This window comes from Poeciliopsis prolifica, unplaced genomic scaffold (assembly GCF_027474105.1).
Source record: "Poeciliopsis prolifica strain line A6 unplaced genomic scaffold, Auburn_PproV2 SCAFFOLD139, whole genome shotgun sequence".
NCBI classification, from domain to species: domain Eukaryota; kingdom Metazoa; phylum Chordata; class Actinopteri; order Cyprinodontiformes; family Poeciliidae; genus Poeciliopsis; species Poeciliopsis prolifica.
The window spans coordinates 362873-387212 of NW_026562514.1; the positions used below are offsets into that span (position 1 = coordinate 362873).

The 24340-nt window shown below is 36.2% G+C and overlaps 1 protein-coding gene and 1 pseudogene across 2 annotated transcripts; both read left to right on the plus strand.

The window, feature by feature from the left end:
• Positions 1-730: 730 nt before the first annotated feature.
• LOC129355632 (solute carrier family 12 member 3-like) lies at positions 731-15449 on the plus strand. Of its 2 annotated transcripts, none has more exons than XM_055025222.1 (28): positions 731-784; positions 1792-1977; positions 2799-2955; positions 3726-3854; positions 4057-4132; positions 4399-4494; positions 5049-5188; positions 5460-5570; positions 5686-5797; positions 5884-6014; positions 6091-6175; positions 6423-6580; positions 6706-6813; positions 6905-7028; positions 7131-7232; positions 8561-8716; positions 8828-8927; positions 9833-9944; positions 10103-10237; positions 10531-10637; positions 10758-10840; positions 10923-11009; positions 12457-12561; positions 13284-13395; positions 13531-13617; positions 13878-14013; positions 14097-14164; positions 14269-15449. In XM_055025222.1, the coding sequence occupies exons 2-28, from the start codon at positions 1811-1813 to the stop codon at positions 14405-14407; spliced, it is 3123 nt and encodes a 1040-aa protein (XP_054881197.1). In that variant the 5' UTR covers positions 731-784; positions 1792-1810; the 3' UTR covers positions 14408-15449. The 2 variants fall into 2 exon arrangements, with proteins under 2 accessions (XP_054881197.1, XP_054881198.1); XM_055025223.1 differs by having other exon boundaries at positions 10941-11009.
• Positions 15450-19106: 3657 nt separating this feature from the next.
• LOC129355608 (C-type mannose receptor 2-like) lies at positions 19107-22036 on the plus strand (annotated as a pseudogene).
• The last annotated feature ends 2304 nt before the right edge of the window (positions 22037-24340 follow it).

Sequence of the window (24340 nt, forward strand, 5' to 3'; positions counted from 1 at the left end):
CAAGCCCATGTATTGTCAACAGATCTGGAAAACAAATAAATAGGAAAAAAATAAAGTTGAGTTTCAGTTTAATTTCTTATATGGACTCATTTTAAAAAGTTTTAAGTTTGAATCTCAAACTAGTTTTCAAAATTAAAAGTAAAGACCATCTCCATCTGAAGTGGAAAAACAATAGATCTAAATTTGGGATTTTGTTGTGTAGCTTTGTTTTTTTGTGGCATTTCTACGTTGTAACACAGATCAGGTAAATGTAAAATTGCAGATAAAACAAATTTTGGGAAAAAAAGTTGATTGATTTCATATTGGGTAGAAACATAAACAAGTTGCATTAATCTTTCAAAGCCACCACAGCAACTTAGCACCCACTTGTTCTCCTTGTTTACTCCAATAACTTTACTGCTACCAAACAAGCGGCTCACACTCTGTATAGTTTTGTGTCTAAGACTCACATTTCCAGACACCATTTTCCAGAAACTGGATGTGGAAAACTGGAAACCATTTGTGGCTCAACAAAAGGCATTGTGCAATCACATTTGCCTGTGTGCACGAATACCTTTGCATGCGTCTGGGTGTGTGTGATTTTTGAAGTCAGAATAAGTGTGGGTGTGTGTGGGTGTGTGTGCGCGTGTGTCTGAGGGGGAGGAAAGTGCATGTAGTAAATGGGAGGGCTGTAACCTGACTTATCAAGGTATAAATTACAAGAGTTTTGCGGTGCATTGATAAAAGGTGTATGTTTGACCTGGGGACAGATCAAGCATCTCTTTCATTAGCTACAGAACTACTTGTGAGTATAAGATTTTTTCTTTCTTTCCTTCTTTCAACCTTTTATCTCACTTTAGACCGAATAACTCTTTTTCAGAGTCTAAAATTGGAACATGGAGTAATATTTGTTCTTTGCTTCTCATTTGGGAGAAACTTCAGATATAATAATGGCTTAAGCAGGAAGAATTTTTGCATGTGAAATTGTATTTGCCAGAATATTACCGAGTGTGATGCAAGTGAAACATCACATTGTTAGGGGAGTTCACACCAAAATAATATACCATGAAGCATATACAAACTTCATTTATTTTATGTGTATGGTCAATGTACAGTAAGTAGTGATGGCATAGTTACTTTGAAAAAGTAACTTTAATCAGATTACTGACTACTTGTTTTAGAAAATAACAAAGTTACATTAAAACTAACTTTCTTTGTTACTTTCAGCAGCTGCAAACAACAACACTCTGCCACCTGTGAAAATTACATTCAGCTTTGCCAATACTTAATTTGACATAATTCATAGCAAATATATTAACTTAACATTAACAAAGACACAGCAGGACGGATCATTTGGGAAATGATAAACTAAAACTAACTCAATGTCAGACAAATTCTGGTATTTATTCAGCCCAAATGAGCAACTTCACATTCAAAAATGAGCCCAAAAAAGCACAACCCGGGACTCATTAAATTTGCAATGCAATTTGCATCAGCATTACTGGCATCACTGACAGTAAGTTCCAAAATAAAAACTACACTATATGCAATATAGATTCTTCAAAGATTATGTCAAAAAGATTCAAAACGAGGAAAAATGTCAGTATCTGTTCCATATTGTTCATTTTGTGGTCTTACAAAATTCTATTTATGTTCTTAGAAAATCAGCAAAATTTTCAGTGTTCCTTCAAGGTTTTTTATTCTCATGTTTCTCGTTAATCTTGATTTTGGTCCTAAAGTCTAGCATTCTGATTTAAAAAAAGTAAATTTATTAATTTAGTGTATTCTAGTCAAATGATTATCACTCCACAGGAAGCACCAGGACGCACTAATGGGGCAGTTTGCATCCAAACGTAACCTGGCCCAGAGTGTGCACTTTTCCTCCAATGAGGAGGGACCTCCCAGGTATTCTTCACACCACTTTAATGGCGGCACCGTAAATGGAGGCAATGGGATCCGGATCCCTCCCACCATCGTCGTCTCTGATGAGGAGTCCAGGTCGGTGCCGTCATTAAAAGTCCTTTTTTTACATATTGGACAGGCATTTTTTTTTCTCCCAACAGAAAGTTCACTTTTGCTTTCATATCGGGTTAGGAATAGATGACGAATTGCCTCCCTCCAATGCTGCTGTGTTTTACTTCCAACGAAGCCATCTGGAAATAAAGACGAAAAGATATAGAGCTTCTTTCCTCAGATAATCAGCTGTGTCAACCAAAAACTGATTACCTTAAAACAATATTGACACACATTTAAAAAAAAGAAAAAAGATACAGTACCATTTTTCTCATCATCTGACGTAAAATCCAACTGGACTTTTATTGTTTGAGGTCTGGTGGGAATATTGATGTTTTTGTAATTTGTAACAATGATACTATAGATATTATAATTATTCTCTTATCAGAACCAAAGCAAGATACCTTCTAAAGTAGACATCAGCCTGATCCTCTAAACCACCTTCATGGTGAGTTTGGGTCACCACCGGGCTTTGATAGCATATTTTTATAACCACACAGAAGAAAGTAAATGAGAATGTCTAATATAAGGTTGTCTCAATCTGTCATTTATAGTTCAGAGGAGCAGGTAGTTCACAATGTTGAAAAAATAAAAAGTCGTGGACGTTTAACAGACTGTAACAAGCGCGGAGCTTTGCACCACTAATGCATATTTGACCTTGCTCTGCCCCTTTCCCATCAGTCACGCGTCTTAGAAGATTTACTCTTCACTCACCCTGCGCTTGCAACAAGCAACAAAAGTGGAGCTGGAAGATTTCAAACAAAAGCTGCAGTTTGATAGACATGATTCTGTATCTTGTCATGCAGAACATCAGAGCGTCGCGGCTCCAGGGCAGAGCTGCGCAGGGCCTCCGTCTACAGCACCATGGACCTGGTGCCCCAGCTGGAGAATTATGCCAATTCTTTGCCACGTCAGATGATAAAAAGCAGGCCGTCTCTTGAAACCCTGCGCAAAACATTTGAGGTATGTTTGTCTTTTAGTTCATGCCATTTGGCTAATTGTTATTAATGCGTTTTCTGCTAGGTGGATTCGATTTCTTTACTACATCAATGGCAGGATATGGGAAAACAAAAGGAATGTAATCAATAAAATTGATCTCTTTTAAATTAAATCTGATAAATATTACTATTCACACTGCAGCAGTATTATGTGAAATTCGCTTATTTTTTTTAGCTTTACATTATGTTATAATTAAAACCATTCTTGGAATTTTGACTTGAGTTTTTCATGCATGTTTAAGAAATCCTTGATTCTCACATGGCAACAATTCAGATGTCCAAAATGTCATCTGAACTGAAGCGGAAGTTTCCTAGCTTCCACCTCACATAGAGATGTGACTCCCCCACTCAGCTCCTTCATACTAGCCAGAGGCAATTAGCTATCATTTGATGGAACTAGCCTCAGCTAAGCTCTTTCTAGGAGCTACAACTCAGTGCAACGCTGGTAAAAATGCTGTTAAAGGTTTAATAGAGGAGCAATGTTGTGATGACTTCCTGAACGCAGATTTTTGGAAAGAAAATAACTTTCTTAAAGAGACAGAGGGCAAATTTTAAGGTGTTAAATTTCTTTTTTGATACACGTAGCATTTTTATAACAACTGAGGTAACATTTTGTTCTCTACAATAATTTGATGTACCTGGAAAACACCTAATGTTGCCCCTTTAAACAAATTATTAAACAGTTTAAGACCATCAGATGGTTCAGTGTCACTGGTTGTTTCCGTTGCACTAAAGGTTGTGGAGATGGATGGAGCGTCCGCCTCTGACTCAGGCAGCCTGCCAGCACCAGATATGGAAAACGAAGAGTCTGAAGGTCCTAAGGGCAAAGCTCCAGTTAGATTTGGCTGGCTAATCGGCGTCGTGGTGAGATTTTGTTTCTTTCATACTGAATTCAATGCGGGTAACAGATTTTTTTAGGAATACAATGTTCGTTAAAAAATAAAATAAGATAAAAAAAAAAAAAAAAAAGAATAAATAATTCATGAATTGGCAGCTAAATTATCAGCAGACTTACCTGGTTACTGTACAAACATCCCACGGCTGTTTTCTGTTTCTTTGGGAACAGATGCGCTGCATGCTGAATATTTGGGGGGTTATCATGTTCTTGCGCTTGTCATGGATCACGTCTCAGGCAGGCATTGGTGAGTCATACCATCCGAGTCTTTGGTGTACACACTGGTAAAATGCTGTTACACTTATTTGTTTTTTTTTAACTGAAAGAATTATGGTTGAAATGATTTTGATACTCGATTTGAGGTATACATCTTGGAAACGAAAGGAAGAAAAGAGAAAAATAAAACGGCAACAGATTTGCTAAATTATTTTCTGAACATATTCAAGAAGAAAATGAAATACAGGAATGAGTTATAATAATAACTAATACATATATATATTCGTCTGATGACAGTGTTGACTTGTGTAATTATCATGATGTCCGTGGTGGTGACCACTGTGACTGCACTGTCCATCTCTGCTATTGCCACCAATGGGAGGGTGATATCAGGTGAGTTCCATGTGCAAAGTAATGAAATGTAAAAATTTATATGCATTATTGTAAATTAAAAATGATGGGAAATATGTAGCTTGGGTCATCAGTACAAACAAATTGTACATCAATTTCCTGCCTGACATTTTTGTACTCAGCAGAGAAACATGAAGGAACAATGACATGATGCACAAAATATTCTGTGTAAAGAGAGAAACCAAAGGCACTTTTATTGAGTATTAATTAAGACAGAAGTACTCATTTGCATAAATTGGCAGTGGCTGCGTTTTCGCTGACCTGAAATTTGAGCAAATTCCAAAAATAAAATTTTCAATGTAAACACTAATTAAAAACAAAAGAGAGAAAAAAGCACTTTTTACATAAAATAAATTTGTTTAACAACTCATCACGTTAAACAAACCAATACATGTGATTTTAGTTGATAGGATAGGAATCATTTTGAGAGGCAACGCAAAGCTTATAGCTGTAATCTGTGTTTTATTATTTGAATATTCTTTTGTTAACTTTTCATTAAAAAAGTCCTTTTTGTGTGTGTGTGAAACATTTTGCAGGCGGTGCATATTTCATGATCTCCCGTACTCTGGGTCCTGAAATTGGAGCACCAATTGGACTGGTGTTCTCTTTTGCAAACGCGCTGGCCTGTGCACTCCACACTGTTGGTTTTTCATTGGTGGTTCGTGATTTGATGCATGTAGGTGGATTTGATTCATCTTCAATACATTTGTCAATCCTTTTTTTATTTAGAGAGACATAAAAATTATACTTATAAGTTTAGTGAGTATGTTTTAAGGTAATTTTAGTGTACGGCAAAAGATTAAGTTTTTCGTGCATATATTTTGGAAAATGATTTAAACCACATACAGGTAAAAAAATTTCCATAAATCTTTTCATTGTATTATGCGTTTCATATTAAAACCCAATATGTTGCATAGATCTTGTGAGAATTATGTCACTCATTTTAGGACTTTGGTGCCATCATGGTGGATTCGATCAATGACGTCCGCATTGTGGGTGTAGTCACAGTCACAATTCTTCTTCTGATTACTCAGGCTGGAATGGAGTGGGAGTCCAAGGTTAGTCTATCTGTGGGGAATTTTGTGCGAGAAAGCAACACTGTTTTGTTTAGTTCATGAAATGTTTTTTCACTTAATCATTGTTTTGAAATAACTTGTTTTGTGTTGCTTTCAGGCCCAGATTTTGTTCTTCATAGCGCTTATGGTGTCCTTCGCAAACTACATTATTGGCACCGTAATTCCTCCAACCGTTGATAAGAAGGCTATCGGCATCTTCGGATACCGAGGTAAAGAATATTCTCTTTTGCACCAAACACTGCAGTCAGTGACGTAATCTGAAATGCAATGCCTGACTCGATGTCGCTCTCTATAGGCGATATTTTTATCGAGAACCTCACACCAAACTGGCGAGGCCCTCAAGGCTATTTTTTCCAGATGTTTGCCATTTTCTTTCCTGCTTGTACTGGCATTTTGTCTGGGGTCAACATCTGTGGAGATCTAAAGGTTTGAATCTCAACAAGGCTGAATGAAAGGCATTGAGCTGCAAGGAACAAGGTGATGATCAAACTTCTGTTCGCAGGACCCTGCATCAGCTATCCCAAAAGGCACATTGATGGCTATTTTTTGGACAACATTCAGCTACGTGGTAATAACAGTAACTACTGGTGGGTTACTTTTATCACATTCCTTCTTTCGCCTTATTGATTGGCTCAGTAAATCCTTTAGTTTGCTGAAGTTAGTGTTTGCCAATGGTAACTGACTGTTAATAAAATTGTTGAACAAAATGAAAATACAAGAGGTAATTTTCCGGTTTAGCGTCAGTACAGTAAAGAAATGATAGTTTTCAAAAAAAAAAATGTGAGAAATACCATGAAGCTCAGCTCAGACTTGGAGTATTTATTTTTTTTCCAGGCTCATGTGTAGTGCGGGACGCCTCTGGGAACAGAAGTCACATCATGACAGGAAACAACACGAATGGTTGCGTGGGACTGGCGTGTAACTTTGGTTGGAACTTCACAGACTGTATCCAGTCGCAGACCTGTCGATTTGGACTCGCCAACAACTTCAATGTATCAATCAAACTTGTTGTCAGAGCTCGATAGTCTTGACTGTTTCACTGAAGTGTCGTTTACAATATCTAAGGGAGGACGTACAAAATGATCTACTGTTGATTTTACTAAAATATTCCAACCAGGTTCTTGGACAACTCTCTGGTGTTTACTACATCATCCTTGTGGGTATCTTTGCTGCCACTTTGTCTTCTGCCCTGGGTTTTCTTGTCTCTGCACCCAAAATCTTTCAGGTGAAACAATATTCAACTAAAAGTATTCTGTTTCATAACACTAAATTCCGTGTCAACACTGAAAAAAACAAATTTCCTGTATTTTTTTCAGTGCCTATGCAAGGACCAAATATACCCGTACATCGGTTTCTTTGGGAAAGGTTATGGGAAAAACAACGAGCCACGTCGAGCTTACATTCTCTCCTACTTTATTGCTACAGCCGTCATCCTTGTTGGTGTGTGAGATGTGATATCTTTACAAATGATTACTCATATTTTACAGAGGTTAATGATGCAAGTTTACATTTTGTCTTTTTGTGCCCCTTGTGGCAATACAGCGGACCTCAACTCCATCGCTCCCATCATCTCTAATTTCTTCCTTTGCTCCTATGCCCTGATTAACTTCAGTTGTTTTCATGCGTCCTTCACCAATTCCCCTGGTAAGTCGCTTACCTTTTTAAAAAAGTTTTTAATTAATGTATTTGCAGTTAACATCATAATCTACATTTTGTTAATTGCTGGTGCTAATGTCTGAAATTAGTCCTACCTTGACATAGTGTAAATAACAGATACCCATAATGCAGTTTATTTTAAGAGCAAATTATACGAAATGGTTATTGTGGAAAAGATAAATACTCATAAAAATAATCTCAGATTACAACTGTGTTTCATTCAGTAAGGATTGTTTAAATTGGTCCCTAGATTAGAGGGGCTATTTTACTGGGCAGTTAGAGGCGTTTTCGACTGAAAGTAGTTTGAGAAATTAGAAATAGTGTTTCGAACTGGGAGTCTCTTTCTGGAAAGAAGAAATCATTTTAAATTGGGAACAAAGAAAAAACAAATCATCTTTCAACAGGTTAAGAGGCCTTCTACTTGTTCTAGTACAGCTAACCTAACTGAATACATTAATTCTCATGACTAAGGGAAATTTGTTCATTATGTATTTATGTACTTTTTTGGGGGTTTTTTTTTCCCACAAGCAGACACACACACACACAAAAAGGTTTAATACTGAATCCTGGGTCACTCTTGTGCAAACAGTCTGGACCATTCGACTTGTTCTGACAGATTTGTAAATGTGAATAGTGGTGAGCTAATTTGAATAGTCTGTCGCAAAAGCAGATATAAAAGATCCCAAATTTAAAACATGTTTAGACAAGCAAAACAGAAATAAAACCAATCTGAAAGTCTAAAAACTTGGTTCCTAAGGTATTTTTCTTTGCTAAGGAAAATACCTTAGTATCATTGCCTTAATGCTGAGTCATTACTGACTTGATTCAGGTTACCAGAGGTGGGTGAAGTACCCAAGAAAATGTACTGAAGTGAGAGTGACACTACTTCAGCATAATTCAGATAAATGTTAAAAAAGTAGTTGTCTAACAAATTATTCAAGTAAGAGTAAAAAAGTATCTGGGATAAACTTTACTCAAGAATTGAATGACTAAAAAATTACATACGTTTGACGAAAATATAAAGTTAATTGGAAATGTTGGTATCTTAAAGACAAAATTGACAAAAATTCATTTAAGTAACAAAAATTAAATAAAGTCAGGCAAAAAAAAAAAAAAAACTTTGTTCCAAAGCAGTTTCTTTCAATAAAAAACTTATGAAACTTTAACAAAAACTGCAGGTGTGTGTCTGTGTCTGGTGAATTTATGGTTAAACCATGTTTGTTTTTCATGCAGTGGGTAGAAAATTCAGTAATTTTACTCAAGAGTAGAAATATTTCATAATAATAAAAGCACGTCTTATTTGTCGATTCTTTCAGGCTGGAGGCCGTCCTTCCGCTACTACAGCAAATGGACGGCACTGTTTGGATCGTTCATATCTTTTTTGCTGATGTTCCTGTTCACCTGGTGGGCCGCTCTGGTCACCTGTTGCATCATCATCTTCCTCTTTGGATACGTCAACTACAACAAACCGAGTGGGTGCAGCTCGTTGAACCTGAGCTCAGTTCAGCTGAGTTTAATTGGAAGCAAGCAGAAAACGTTTTTCTGCATTTGCTCTTGCTAAGCCATCATTTCCCTTTCCACAGAGGTAAACTGGGGTTCGTCGGTGCAGGCAGGCATATACAACATAGCTTTGTCTTCCTCCGTCTCTCTGACCGGAGTGGAGGATCATGTGAAGAATTTCAGGTGAGTCGTCCTAAAGAATATCGTAGATTTTCAATATATTTTCATTAACCCAATAGTGATCCTTCCGGTGTTTGTTTATTTTTAAAATTTTCTTACTCATCCAATTCTTGAATGTTTTTGCTCAATTTAATTTTATGCGGTTCTTTAAAAGTCCTGTGAGTAAATATATTTGCCCATTTATCCATAACTGAACTTTTCAATGTCTAGCAAGATATATTTGCTATTTACTGTCGATTAAAAGACTGGCCCTCAGATTAATTTCACTAGATTCTAAACGGGAGATAGTGCAAAGTGTGGCAGAATTACGATACTGTACATTTGACTGGTTCATTGACGACACTTTCTGTCTGGAAGGGAAGGGCAATGAACCAGTTTTAAATTAGGTCTTTTTGCATTGCCTGGCATATGTCAAAACTCATTAATCCTAATTTCATCTACTCATATAGCATAAAAGCTAAGCAGGAAATATGTTAATGGAACAAGTTTTAATATAAATCCATTTTAAATGTTTGAAATTCAGGCAACATGGAATATTTTTCAAGTTTTTTTGCTATTTTTCCTGATGTGGAAAACAGCTCGACTCTATTCTCGACAACAAGAGAAAGAATTTTTTTGTGTTTTTTCTTTTTGGGGAAACCTTAATGCAGAGTTTAATAAATGGGTACAACATGTCTGCTTTATAAAAGAAATCCCATTTTATCTGATATTAACATAAAAGCTAAAGGAGTGGTTATCAAACAGACAAAAACATTCTATTTGATGATGGTCAAATGGGCCAATAGAGTCCACACTTTATTAAAACTTCTCATAGCTCTTTGGACTTGAAACATAAACAAATTAGATCGATTTTAAACTTTTGCCCGGCATTCTGTCCAATTCCAAATTTTGTTGCTTTCTTCTTTCAGGCCCCAATGTCTCGTCCTGACTGGCCCTCCAAACCAGCGGCCTGCACTGGTGGACTTTGTTGGCTCTTTCACGAAGCACGTCAGCCTCATGATCTGTGGTGATATAATACTGGTAGGAGCTTTTGGTCAAATGTACCAAGAATCCCCTTAAAAAATGAGCATAAAACTACATTTTATCAACACTATCCTATTTCTGGTTGCCATTCAGTCCCATTTAACTTCACTGAATGTTTCTATAAATGAAATACACTATTTTTTTGCCCTTTCTAGGAGCAGGACAGGAAGACGCGGCCTCAGGACACCACAAACTACCTGGTTAAGTGGATGAACAAGAGAAAGGTGCGGTCGTTCTACACTCCTCTCACTGCTGACAACTTAAAGGCAGGAACTAAGCAGCTGCTACAGGTAACAAAAATTATTTATTTTAATCATTTCCCAATGTGTTTACTAGGAAATCCAAAAATAGCTAAGTGAACATCGCAGTAACTGCTAATTCAAACATAAAAGGACTCTGGAAGGGTGGAAAACCTACAAATCTCGGTTCATTTTAGAGTGTGTGTTGCAAAGTTCCAGAAATAAACTATTTAAAAAGGTTAAAAATGACAAACATTGAAATAAATATTCCATCAAATGAAGTGCTTTAACTATATTTAATCAAAATTTTATCATATTAACTGTTCACCTTCAATCTTTTCAAGGCGTCCGGTCTTGGTAAACTGAAACCCAACACTCTGGTTCTGGGCTTCAAGACGAACTGGAGGGACAGCGCTCCGGAAAGCATCGAGGATTACATCAGCACCATTTAGTAAGATTGAGAGTTTTTTTCAACTGGCTCAAAATATGTAATTTCTGAACTATCAGCAGCTGCGATATGAATGCTAAAAATAGACTGTGGTATTTGATTTAGTGTTTGTTTTTGTTATAGTGACGCGTTTGACTCCAACTACGGTTTGTGCATCTTGAGAATGATGGATGGACTGGATATCTCTGATGATTTAGAATTTGAAGGTTTTTCTTCTTTTTTACTCAATATTTTATTTTTGGACTTTACCACATAAAGTGTTAATCAAACTAACATGGATCTGACCAGGTGGTTTGAACCCCACAGTCAACCAGGGCTTTGAGGCCGATGAAAATGTGGACAATCCGGACCAGCAAACCAACGAAGAGGAAACGGGTGAGGTGACACGTTAGCAAAAATATAAAATTCTGTTATGAACTTTTCTACTAGAATAAACATGGCAAAAATGAAACAAATTTCAAAAGTAACGCAAGAAACAACTGTGAAGATACTGAGAATGCCATGTGATTACAGTCATTGTTTTCGGAGAACATCTTCCACCTCTCTGTTTGTCAGGTTTAAACACCTAGAACATCAGATACAGACAAGAGAGCTAGATTCTTTTCACTTGCGAGGAGAACGGACAGAGATGTGTTTCAGTTACAATCTCCTACAGCTCTGAAAACATCCCAACAAATCCTCTTTTCATTTGTTTCGGGACGTTTCCTAGATACATACACGTCAAAGCTGTAAGAAATAGGAATAGGTCACACAGCTGCAATGTGACTCAGAATTACACAGCATATCTTCTGGAACACAGGTTCATGTACAATAAAACAATAATAAATTGTACAGTTTCACACGGTCTTTTGTGTTAAGGGCACAGGAACTTCTTGCCGAGCGAAACCGGCTGACACTCTCAAAACATTTATGTTGACTGCTCCCTTCAGTGAGGTATCCTCAGAAACATAGTTAAAGCCATTCAGAATAAATAATTTGAACAAATGTCTGATATATACAATTTTCCCAACACTACTGTTTACAGTAAAGAAATCATAGCTGTTGTTGCCATAGCAACTTTCACTTGAACTAAAAGTTACTGACTGATGCAGCAACACAAATGATTAAGCGTCCTTTTGTATAAACACATACCGCAGGTAGGTACCATAAATATTGACTCTCATATACTGTTTCAATGTTTCTTAGGTGTTAAAACTCAACATGCCTTCCTGACCCTTAATTTCTCTTCACAAAGTTGCAACTCATGTTGCTTGTTTGCATTATTGGCAAAGGTCTAAGTTTTTCAGGCGTTTGCAGTAAACAAATAACACAACCATTATAGCTGTTCACATAATCATAAATTGCAAGGATTTTTATCTGACTTTAACACTAAGTTAAGTGAATTTAGTTTTGGTAGTTTTTGTTTTGCAATGTTTCTCCGGATTCACGACTTAGTACAAATATTATCGGTTGATATCGGTCCGTTTTTAACATATTGGTATCACCTTGCTAAATAAAATGGACTGACTTTAAACACCAACCTTTATTTCCGTCTTGCTGCTTGTTTCTGGAGGGGAAGTGGAAGAGGCCGGTCATGTGATTCAGCGCGGGTTTTTGCCATTTTCAGTAGCCGCGTTTCCATTACAAATGTGCTCAAAACATTGTTATTCTGCTAATGTTTAAAAAACAACAACGCTGTTTTACAATTCAGGTGTTTTCATAAATTAAGAAAAGCAATGGAAATCGCGAATAAGTTTATTCACATGATAAGCCATTAATGAAAAACATGTTGGTACATGTGGGATTGTTTTTCTTTCCTCTAAAGTTTCTCCTCGTCTTGCAGCTGATGACATGTCTGACGAAGGCAGCAGCGATCAGATGAGGACCGTGTTTCAAAACAACCAGGGAAAGAAAACCATCGATGTCTACTGGATAGCAGACGATGGAGGTGAGTAATACGAGCGAATGTTGGATTTGAAAGGGATTTAGTCTTAGATTATTTATTGATTAAAGAAGAACATGAAACGGCTGTAAACCTTTCCAGGCGTGATCAGGATAAAAATACTAGCAATGGGGGCCTTACAACGGCAAAAACATCTCCTGGCCAAAAAGATCTAGAAAGTCTGACTTACATTAGCCAAAAAATGCACATTGAAGATTTTTGGGGAAATATTATGCACTGATAGGACAAAAATTGAACTTTTTGGAAGTGTGTCACATCACATTTCAGAAAAACCTATCCACTAAAAGGCATAGTGATGCTGGGTGAGTGCTTTTTAAACCTTACAGTTGAACCAAGACTCTTTAGCTGTTTAAAAAAATTAACATGCATTTAATTTCTGTAATTAAAAATTAAAATGAATTTTTTTTTAATTATTCTTAGTATCTAATGAGTTTTCAAATTCTTGTGAGATAGAAATCTTTGTAGATGTTAAAGGAACCAAACATAATTTGGAATAAAAAATACTGACTGTAAGAGAACCTGTGAGACATGCCTTAAACATAAGTTTACTTGCAAAAATGTTATTTTTATGGCCAAATACTTACATTTAGTAACAGTCTGTTTCTGTGCTAATCCTTTTATCTTAAAACTGCGTTTTAAGATAAATGTCTTCCCGACATTTATGTTCAGATCAGTGGTACAAACATTTATAACCACTTTGTTTTAAGGTCTGACTCTACTGGTGCCCTACCTGATCACCAGGAGGAAACGCTGGCGCCGATGCAAGGTCCGGGTTTTCATTGTGGGCGACGAACAAAACATGGAGGAGGGTCGCAACCAGTAGGTTTTCCAAGAAAGATTTAGACTCAGAAGAGAAAAATTTTTTTTGCTATTCATCTCTTTGTTGAAATCAAGATGTTTGAGAACTTCTATACACAGTGTAATGCAGTGAATATGATCTTATATATATTTTAGGATGATGGCTCTGCTGAAGAGGTTTCGTTTGGACGTTAGTGATGTTATAGTCATGACAGATATTGAGAAACACCCTCATCCAAAAAGGTAAGATAAATTTCATAATATATCTTTTTTTATGTTAATGAAGCACAAAAAGTGTAATGTACTTTTAATAAATAATCTACAGAATTGGTATTTTAACTATTGGTTTAAAAGGTCCAGAAAGTCCATTTGTCTCAGATTCCATCATCATGGTGTTTCCAATAAGACTCACTCACTTTCACAGGTTTCCATCTGTATGTGTTGATATTTAGGCAGCGTAGTTGTTCTTCACAGGAAAATTGACTTCTGCTTTCTCGTTTCAGCTTGAGCAGATTTGTGGACAGCGTCGCCCCCTTCAGGCTGCACGATGAGCAGCAGGAAGGCATCTCTGTACAGGAGCTGAGACAAAGCACTCCGTGGAAGATGTCTGACAAACAATTTGAAGCCTTTAAGCTGAAGGTGGGTGTTTTTAGCAAATATTTGAGGCAAAAATATGTCATAGTACAATAAAAAATATCTAATGTTTTGTTTACCTTTTACAGTCTGAGAGAAAGGTGAGGCTGAATGAAATCATTCGGAAGAATTCCCACCACACCGCTCTTGTTCTAGTGTGAGTGCAGATTATAAACACCTGAAAATGTTTGGATGAAGAAACATTTACAGCTTTCTGATGGAATATTTATCAACATATTTATTTGTGTATCTTCTTTGCAGGAGCCTTCCAGTTCCTCAAAGCGATTGCCCCAGCGCTTTGTACATGGCCTGGCTGGACACTCTGTCGCGTGGCCTTCACTGTCCCGCCGTGTTGATACGAGGAAACCAACAGAACGTCCTCACGTTCTACTGCCAGTAAAACTAGCGGTGCACCCATCCACTTTTTCCACTTCCGATATTGATATCTGAGGTTTAGCATCACTCGATAAATTTACTACATTAGTGAAACGTGAAAAATAAACTGCAACAAATCTGAAAGGACGACGGCGCTCAGAGCACAAAGCATAGAATTAAACTGAATAGATCAGCCCCTATGAACTGGACACGTTGTCACTGATACTCCAATTTTTTTTTTTTTTTTTCAATATCAGAACCGATACAGATATTTTATATCGGATCTGTGCATCTCTAAGTTAAATTTCATGTTCAGACATGGGATTGCAATACGAATGATGAACTGTTCTGTACATAATTCTGAAAAATAGCAAGAAAATGTTGAAATATGTATATGTCTGTAATGTTATTACAAAAGTAGATGTAGCTATCAGTATGAAAAAGATGTTGTAGCTCCTGCTGGAATCAAATAAGTTAATGTATATAAGTTTTAGTCAAGACCATCTAACCTGAGACCAAAACAAGACCAAGAGTTTTAGGATCCGAGACCAAGGCCAGCCCAAGTCCAGCCCCTCGCTCTACATGACACAATCAAATGTGAAATATGATCAAAATTGCAAATCAAATTGATCTGAAAGATTCACATTCTCATAAAAACACCTAGATATTAAATACTTCAATCTGAAATCAATTTAACCAGTTTTAAACACAAACTCTTTGTTCTGCTTATCTAAAAAGACGGGATGCTCCGATCAGGTTTTTTGATGCTGATTCCTGGACTGGTTATTAATTTTTTTGATCTTGTGTTTTATTTATTTGCCAACTAAATAAATATCAATGTATATAATTAAATAAAAATAACGATAGCTACTGCAGTGCACGCAGAGCATTACAAGAACAAAGAATGGCTCTCAGTGAGGCTCCAGTCCTGTCGTCTTAGTAAAGAGAAGTTCAGAGACTCGGATCGTTCATCACTATATTGCAGACTTTTGGACACAGTGTCCTGAATGTGCTCCACATTCATCAACACTTCCGCACAATAATTCAGCGCAGTGAGTAACTTTTTTTTTCCATCACAAATGCTTAAGTGTCTCTGTACACCTACCTTTGCTTACATCACGTCAACGGAGCTTACCTTTCTTTGAACTTCTTTTCTAATTGACAAAAAAATACTTCTCACACGTCTGCGAAAGCAAAGTGCTGCTGAATTAGCTGTCGCCATCAGATTTCTTATGATTTATGAAGCGCAATTCTATTACTGATGATTAGACAGACATCTTCTGCCGCTCAAAGAAAACCACCGCGTATGAAAGGTGGGGAAGGGTTTGGGGGAGTAACAGAAACACGTAATTGTTAAGTCACGTTATAGCTTAGGTTTTAATCAGTGCGTTTTAAATCCAGTGAAAACAAACATGTTCACAAATAAACTGGGCAGTATGCTGTAAGTTAAGTGATATTTCCACAGTTGCGGTCTTCACTGGTCTTGAAATAAAATCCTGAGTCTTCAGCAGGACAGAGACAAAACAAAGACCAAATGCAGTTGAGTACGAAACCATCAAAAAATGGCCTCGAGATCAAGACCGGTCTGAAGTACTACAGTACTGATGTATAGCTATGTAGTAACTTGATGTAGTGAATTTATTTTTCTTCTTGTGGATCTTAATTTAGATTTCAGTTCAACCAATATTTAAGTCTCTTGGTTCTTAAAAAGGAAGAGATGAGAATCAAACTCAAAAATACGCAAGTGTTTCAGAGGATCCTGTCAGCCACACATTCTAGACACATTCTAAAATGTAAAAAAAAAAAAACATCCTAAGAAGCTTGAAAAGGAGTATCAAAGAATAGAAATGGTTGAGTCATGAATGAAATTAATCAATGCCTACTCCATGCAAGATTTTGCTGACAATTTTTGTCCCGATTTTAAGGAAGCTCTGATTATCTTGGTGCTCTTGAGATAAACTTGAAAGATATTCCTGCTGTCTTGTCTTGAGCCAATACTGAGTAGCCCAGTTATACTGCTCTGAAGGTAAGGGCCCCAAAGTTCATTAAACCCCTTTAACTTACAAATAATAACTAATACACTCTCGGGTTTAAACCTATTATAAGTTTCACTCACCTGAGAGTAATACACAAGTTATTTTCTATTCTTTTCACACAATAATATAGCTTTGAGCAAGAATAATAAATCCTGTTACAGGCCTGATGTGTTATTGAAGCGTGGATTTTGGTACCTTAGTCCAAGGGAAAATCTTGCACCTTCTTGGAATTTCACCTGTCTTTACTCTGTGATGGCAAGATGTCTTCAGCTCCATAACCAGTCCCTCGGTCCAGGATTCAGGAAACAGCAGGAAAACCCAACGCAGACACAGCCCTCCAGTACAGTCACATAACTCAGTGTAAGCTCATCTCTGTTCTCCAGGCTCAACTCTGGAAAGCTCCCACGACTCAGCCCTTCAAAATAAAATATGGTGAAGATTACTTTTCTGTAAAGTGGTTTTAAGTACATTTTTTCAAATTCTTTTAACTTATTATACCATATTACTTCGAGTAGCTGCTTGAAGAATGTCTGGTTCTGGGTCTGTAAGAAGTATATGTTTGCTGAAACTTTAACATATTTAAGCAAACATGTTTAATATTCAAAATTATTATTACTTCCATGAACTTAACTCAATACAAAATACTTTTATATTGGACTTGGTTACAACTGTAGCAAGTGTTGCTTGAGGCTATTATCATTATAAAAACTTAAATATATTGTATTTTGAGGAAAATTTTCTTACATTATGAATATATTTGCCACATAATTTGACTTGATGATTTCTGGAGTAAAACAGTTTGGCAAAATCAAACGTTTGTTTTTGATTGTCAAATTTTTTTTATGTGAACTGTTATTGATTGAGCACATACTTTATGTTGCTGTAGCAATGTATAAATGTTCATATTATAAGTTTGGTCCGGGGTTGTGTCTCATATATAATACACACTTTTTATTGATGTGAAAGCTCTGCTAAGGGAACAAATATCCTTATTCAAACAATAGAAAATGTCATACAGTTAATTCAGCAGTTAATGGCTTTATGTGTTTTTCTTGTATCTTTCTAACTGGATAACAATGCACCAATACTTGTACAAGTATATTTTGGCTGTGCAAATGTTTGTAAAATATTAAATAAAGAGAGTTTTTGTGGCGTACACTTTATTACTGACTACTGAATCAAAAAGTTTAGTATCTTTATTTGTCTCGCTTGGGAGAAATTCTTTCTGGACTGGGAAAAACTGTTAATACCATCACATGACACACCCTATGACACGAAAAATGATCAAATAAATTGTATTTTCCAAAAATAAAAATATCACAAATCATTTGTCACAAAAATATTAATCATTTTCCCACAGCTATTTCAAGATATCCATGAATCCAAAATATAAATATAGATTCCAATAATATAAATTCATCAATAAGCCTCCTGCGATCCAACTCATCTAGTCGTCAACGGTTATATGCAAATATTGATGTATGTTTATCTGGCAAGATATAAGATTTAGTACAAGTATTCAGTTGGCCAGAGTCCATTCAGCTCAAAATTGTAAATCCTTCGATAACAGGGAAATATATGACTGTTTATGGTAAATTTATGGCAGAAACAGTCTGAGGTGGGAAACTAAACTGCTCTAGTCATGAGTTGCATTTATAGAATGAGAAAACAAAAAACGTATTTCATCAAAACAACCTATAAATTCAGAAGTGAAATGAACTCTGCGTGTCATGAGTTGTGAGTTTTGATGGACCAAAATGCAGAGAGGATCTGGAAGCATGGAAAGTGTTGACTGTTTTGATAAAAAACAAAAAACCCACAGGAACAGAGGGAGCCAGAGGAGAACCAAAACAGGCGTTTGAAATCCAGATCTGAAACTTTTCCATTTGGGAATTTGATCTCAGTGTTTTAATATTCAAATGCTGCAGCTGAAAAGAGGAGCTGTGATGGGAGAAGGAAACATTTCGCACGTCAGGACTCACTGTTTGCACGACAACTTTCACCAGGAAGAAAAACCTAATTAGTTAATAAAATGAGTTCTATTTATGAACAAACAAGGAAACTCTATGAAGAGCAGCCAAGGAAATATGAAAAACAGCAACTGAACAAGAAATGCTTCATAACAGGAAATAACAAAATGGAAAATATTAATCAGTGAAGTTATTTAACAGTCTTGTAATCTCAAATGTTTAAATTATAGGTAATAAGTGAAGGATGTAGAGTGAATGGGTGAATTCACTTCTTCTGGTTTTCTCAGATCAAGCAGAGTGAGAATCAGATCCAGGAGGGAAACCCAGACACAACTCTGGGTTTTTGATTTTAGCAGGATAGAAAAGTTTTGCCTTCAATTGTAAGTTTGTTCCACCTGGAGCTTCACTCTCTCAGCAACTTCTTTGCTAAATAAATACATATTGATGCATTTAAACAACATTTTCACAGAAGTGTAAATTATTTTAGGCATAGTGTGACATGTTCTCACAAGGTTTGAATATTCAAATGTTGTTCCTGAGCTCACTGAGCTCATTGTTGATCCAGGATGTACAAGTGGGATTTTTTTATTTTACATAATCCCAGGAAAAGGATGTGAAACATGACATGTAACTACAGACAAGGAAAAACTGCTAAAAGCTGGTCAACAGAAATTATGGGTGGAACTTACTCATATTCTTTACTTCACACACTCAAAACTTTCATACATTGAAAAACATAAAGACACATAGCAGGAAGTTACTATAGGAACATTTAGAACAAAAACAACCTTGTTGGGACAAACATAAAGGACATTAAGAGGAAATTAGTGAATCATCTGTTGGTTATTTTCTAAGGTAAGTGGATCTGCATAAAGTATCTGGTTACAAATTTGACTAAAAGTAAGTCCAGTTTTAGTTTGTCTCAAAAATGAGTAGATAGTGACTTTATATTGTCTATATGAATATCAGTATGTTTTCATAAACTAATAAGTTTCTCTCTCCACTGTTATTATTAGCAGATATGTTTCAATGGGTTTATTACTTTTTAAAATTATCTTTGTTTCTTTATCTTAATTGTCAGAAATCAAGTAACTGGTGTATAAAGTCATGTTACAAACTCATGTGTTATCCATGTTTCACTTCACACAACTCTCAGTCAATAAAAATGTTAACATTTATCACAAACTGTTAACAGATGAATATCTCAGTAAAATAATTATTTAACAGTTCAGTGACATGAAGAAAATGACTCAGACAAAACGTTTTCACAACAAGGATGAAAACTGATCACTGTGCTCCAGTTATTTTCTGTAAGTTTAACGAATATTAAAATTTCACTTTGGTCCAATCAAAGTTCTGACTTGAATCTCACAGAATATGTGGAGCAAAATTAAGATTTGACAGCAATGATTGTTTCCTTTATCTTGGTTTTATACCAAGATAAAGGAAACTTGTCTAATTACCGAGGTAACATGTAAACTACAATTTCTATAATTGTATTTATGAAGCTGTGATTTAATAAATTATCTCGTAAGTCAGTTTTTGATAAAACGCCACAGTTTGTGAAGATTTGACTGTTAACCTATTAATAACTAAATAACATCTGAGTGATTTTCTAGAAACAAAATGTACAACTTCTCTATTTTCAGTGTTTTTTAGTTTTTATACATATTTCTTAAGTCTTTTGTTATATTTATTTCCAACAGTACAAATCTCTATCTGACAGAGCAGACATGCAGTGGAAACTGTGGCTCATTTTGTTAGGTAAGTCGTTCAGCTTTAAAACAAAGAAACAAAATGCCTCTTTGTGTTGTGAAGGTTGCAGACCTCTACCTTATACTGTTAATATAATGTTTAAATGTAACACTACTAAATACTGTTACTTATCATTATAATAAAGTTGGTATTGCTGTCTGTTTTGATCAACTCAAACAAGCTTTTGAATGTATTTAGGTCAATGCTGTGTGATGGACTGTCAGCTCTATGAGTTTCACTACATTAATGAGAATAAAACCTGGACTGAAGCTCAGCAGTACTGCAGAGAGAAACACACTGACCTGGTCACAGTGACTAACATGAAGGACATGAAGAGACTCATCAACATCTTAGATGGAGATATAAAGGAAGCTTGGATTGGTCTGTCTAATCAAACACATGGTACCAGAACATGGTACTGGTCTCTGCCTGGACTGGAGTTCAATGAAAGTGAGACAAAATGGGCAACATATGAAGCAAATGTACCAAAAGAACCAAATAATCTGGGACCTGAAGGCCAAAACTGTGTGATTACATGGAAAGATGGCTATCTTTTTTTCAAGTGGGGAGATTTATCCTGTAATGAGAAGAATAATTTTATCTGCTATGATGGTGAGAAAAACTGTTTTTATATAGATTTGTGCCTTTTAAGACTTTGAAGTAATAAAAAATAAACATGAGGTTTTTCAGAAAAACAAAATCAATATATGTTGAACATTATTCTTAATGTAACTATGTTATTGCATTCACTTTGAAGAAAAAAATATTGCCATAAATGCTTTGCATATGGTGTAATAATTTTCTCTTCTACAATAGTGAGAAAATAATCTGGACCCCCTCTTTAATGTTATAATGCTTTCTGCTCTGACTTTGTTTCACAGAAAATAATTCATCACAGAAATATCACCTGATTTCTGAATCAAAGAACTGGACAGAAGCTCAGAGTTACTGCAGAGAGAAACACACAGACCTGATCAGTGGATTGAAGCAGCTAAAGGATGGAGAAGTGAACAAGGGGTTAAAGTTCACGGCTGTAAATTCAGAGTACATCTTCATTGGTCTGTTCAGTGACACCTGGAGGTGGTCAGATGGAAACAGTTCCTCCTTCAGACACTGGAATCTACAGTTTAATAATCAGAAACTCAACAGTGGTCAATGTGCCATGACTGTGTTTGATGATGGAGGCAGATGGAGGAATGAGAACTGTGATGAAAGAAAACCTTCATCTGTTATGATGGTGAGATGACATTTTGTATTTACATGTACTCTGAATCCATCCATCCATCCATCCACATGGATGGATGGATGGATGGATGGATGGATGGATGGATGGATGGATGGATGGATGGATGGATGGTCAGTCGACAATAATGACAAGGTTGAAGCTACAGATAATATGTTTTTCTTCCTTTTATCAACAGATAACGTGATCCTGATCAAACAAAATAAACCTGGGAGGACGCCTTGAACTACTGCAGAGAGAACCACCATGACCTGGTCACCATCACCAACATGGACGATCAGAGATGGATCCAGGAGAAAGTCAAGAACGCATCGACTGATTATGTCTGGATTGGACTGAGCTACGCCTGCACTCTGGATTTATGGTTCTGGGTCAGTGATGAGATGGTCAGATACAACAACTCGGCCCAGAATGAACCGATGGACGACTGTGACATGTCTGGAGCCATGGAGACAAAAGGAAAATATCAGTGGTTTAAGAAAAATGATACTGAGACGTTTAACTTCATCTGTTCTGAACATCCAGCAGGATAATAAGTGATGTACTGTACTCCACTTGTTCTCACATTCTTGTATATAAAAGAATGATAAATGTAGAAAAGGAGTTGATTTCACATTGTAGGTGTTGTTTTGATTTTGTTTTGCTTTACATCTTATGCATATGTATCATGTAATTGTGTTTCTTTTTAAAGCATGTGTAACTTGTTTCAAAATTTAATCTCTCGCTCATGTTTAATTGATCACTTTATTAAACTATTACATTACTGCATGTATCAATCCAAAAAAAGATTAAAAATAAAAAGACACTAAAGTAAAACCAAAATATCTACTGATGTATTTCTTCAATAGATTTAAGATATATTTTAAATCCAAGCAGCAGCTATAAGTTATTACTGCATAGATGAGGTTATTCCAAGGCTAAAAGCAATAATATAGTCAGGTGACCTGATTCTGAAAATATCTTCACTCTCCACCCAGCAGAGTTTCCTCCACAGTTCAGTGTCAAAGACTCAGAGCTGAAGTTTTGCTCTCTGTCACGACTCACTGAGAGAGACGCTGCTGGATGAGGGACTAAAGAAAACAACATGAAATATGGAAGGAGTTGAAACATTCAGAGAGGAAAACTATTTGGATTAATACATTCTCGTTGTTTTCATTGTAAATATTGTTTCACAGCATTGTTTGGTGAGGCTTTTTCTGCTTTATAAACTTTCTTATTCTTTTAAAGCAGTTTAAGGTAAATTAAACACTTGTACATGTGATCCTTGTAACCTTTAGTTAGGAACTCTCAATGCAGTAAAATAAGAAATGAAAAGACTGAAACTTTGCTTCACTGTAAACAATGAAGGTCTCTGGGTTTCCTCTTTCAGCTTTGCATACGTTTCCTGCTGTGTGTTTCTGTACATGAATGACGACGGGCCTTTGATGCCATCAGGCAGCAGCTCCTGATCAGCCATTGTTAGACTGATCAGGAAGAACAGCAGAAGGACCTTTGACCTGCAGACTGATCGCCGTGGTTACAGCTCAGTTCCCATGGCTTCAGGTTCCTCCATGATTCAGACGGCCTGTCCTGACTGATGTATGGTCTTCTTCCATCATAAAAACAAGTTTTAGCTCCTATAGTGAAAGGTTATTACCTTATTTGGAAATAAAAAGCCAGTATTGACCTGACTAATACCACTTGTTTATAGCTGTAAAACAACTTTTCAACCAGAACATCAATTGTTGATTTGCTTTATAAATATCAAACTGAGAATAAAAAGCATTAGCACGACTACTTTTCTTGTTTTTAAGTCCAACCTGCCACTGGAACGACATTTGTTGTCACAATCATTAAATCCCGGATGAAAAAATACTAAAATTCAATATACAGAATATATTTCAGAAATATTAAAATAAACCTTTAATGTTCTGTTTTCAAGCAATTTATTTTGCTCTTACTGAAGTCGGGTTAAATTTAAAAACAATAAAATTTGTAATTAATTGACTTTCTTATGCTAAAGTGAAACAACTGTTTAAATTTCTTTGTTACCCCTCAAATGTTTTCAGCGAAATTAAACTGGAACAAGATAACTTGGGTCGAATGATGTTGAAAAAATGGTAACATGGTGTTACAGAGGATCAGGCCTCATCTTTCTGATGTGAAATCATACAATGATGAAAACAATGCTTTTGAGAACAAAATCAATATTTTGGATTGGTTTTAATGGAATCTGAGCTGACTGTGATCTACCTATGGCTTGACAGAAGTATGGGTTACAGAGTGTAAACAGCAGCACATTATTATCTGGTTTGACTATTCAAATAGAGTTTAGGTCCTGAAACAAGAGATCGGTGTTCAGGCACTGAGCATTTCACTGAAGCTCAGCAGTACTGCAGAGAGAAACACACTGACCTGGTCAGTGGAAGGAAGCAGCTGCAGAAGGGAAATATAAACTCTTGGTAAAATTTTATGAATATAAATTCAAGGTACTTCTTTGTAGGTCTGTTCAGTGACACCTGGAGGTGGTCAGATGGAAACAGATCCTCATTCAGACACTGAATCTACAGTTAATAATCAGAAACTCAACAGTGGTCAATGTGCCATGACTGTGTTTGATGATGGAGGCAGATGGAGGAATGAGAATTGCAACAGATTCTTTTCTTCATCTGTTATGGGATTAAATATGATGTCAAACTTTCACTATTCAAATGCCGCAGCGAATTAAAAGACCTCTGAGAAGAGAAAAGGGAACCAAATGCACATCAGGACTTTCACAGAACTCTGCTTTGCATTTTGTTTTGCCTTTTCACCACCAACCTCTTGTGAAAAGCTTTCATGAGGAAGTGAAAAATAATGTAACGAGTTCTGTTTCGAGAACAAACGGGGAAGTAGTATGGACAGCAGAACAGCTGTGGGCAATCTCCGGTCCGTGAAATATTATCACATCAACTTTTCTTCAAAGTGAATGTAAT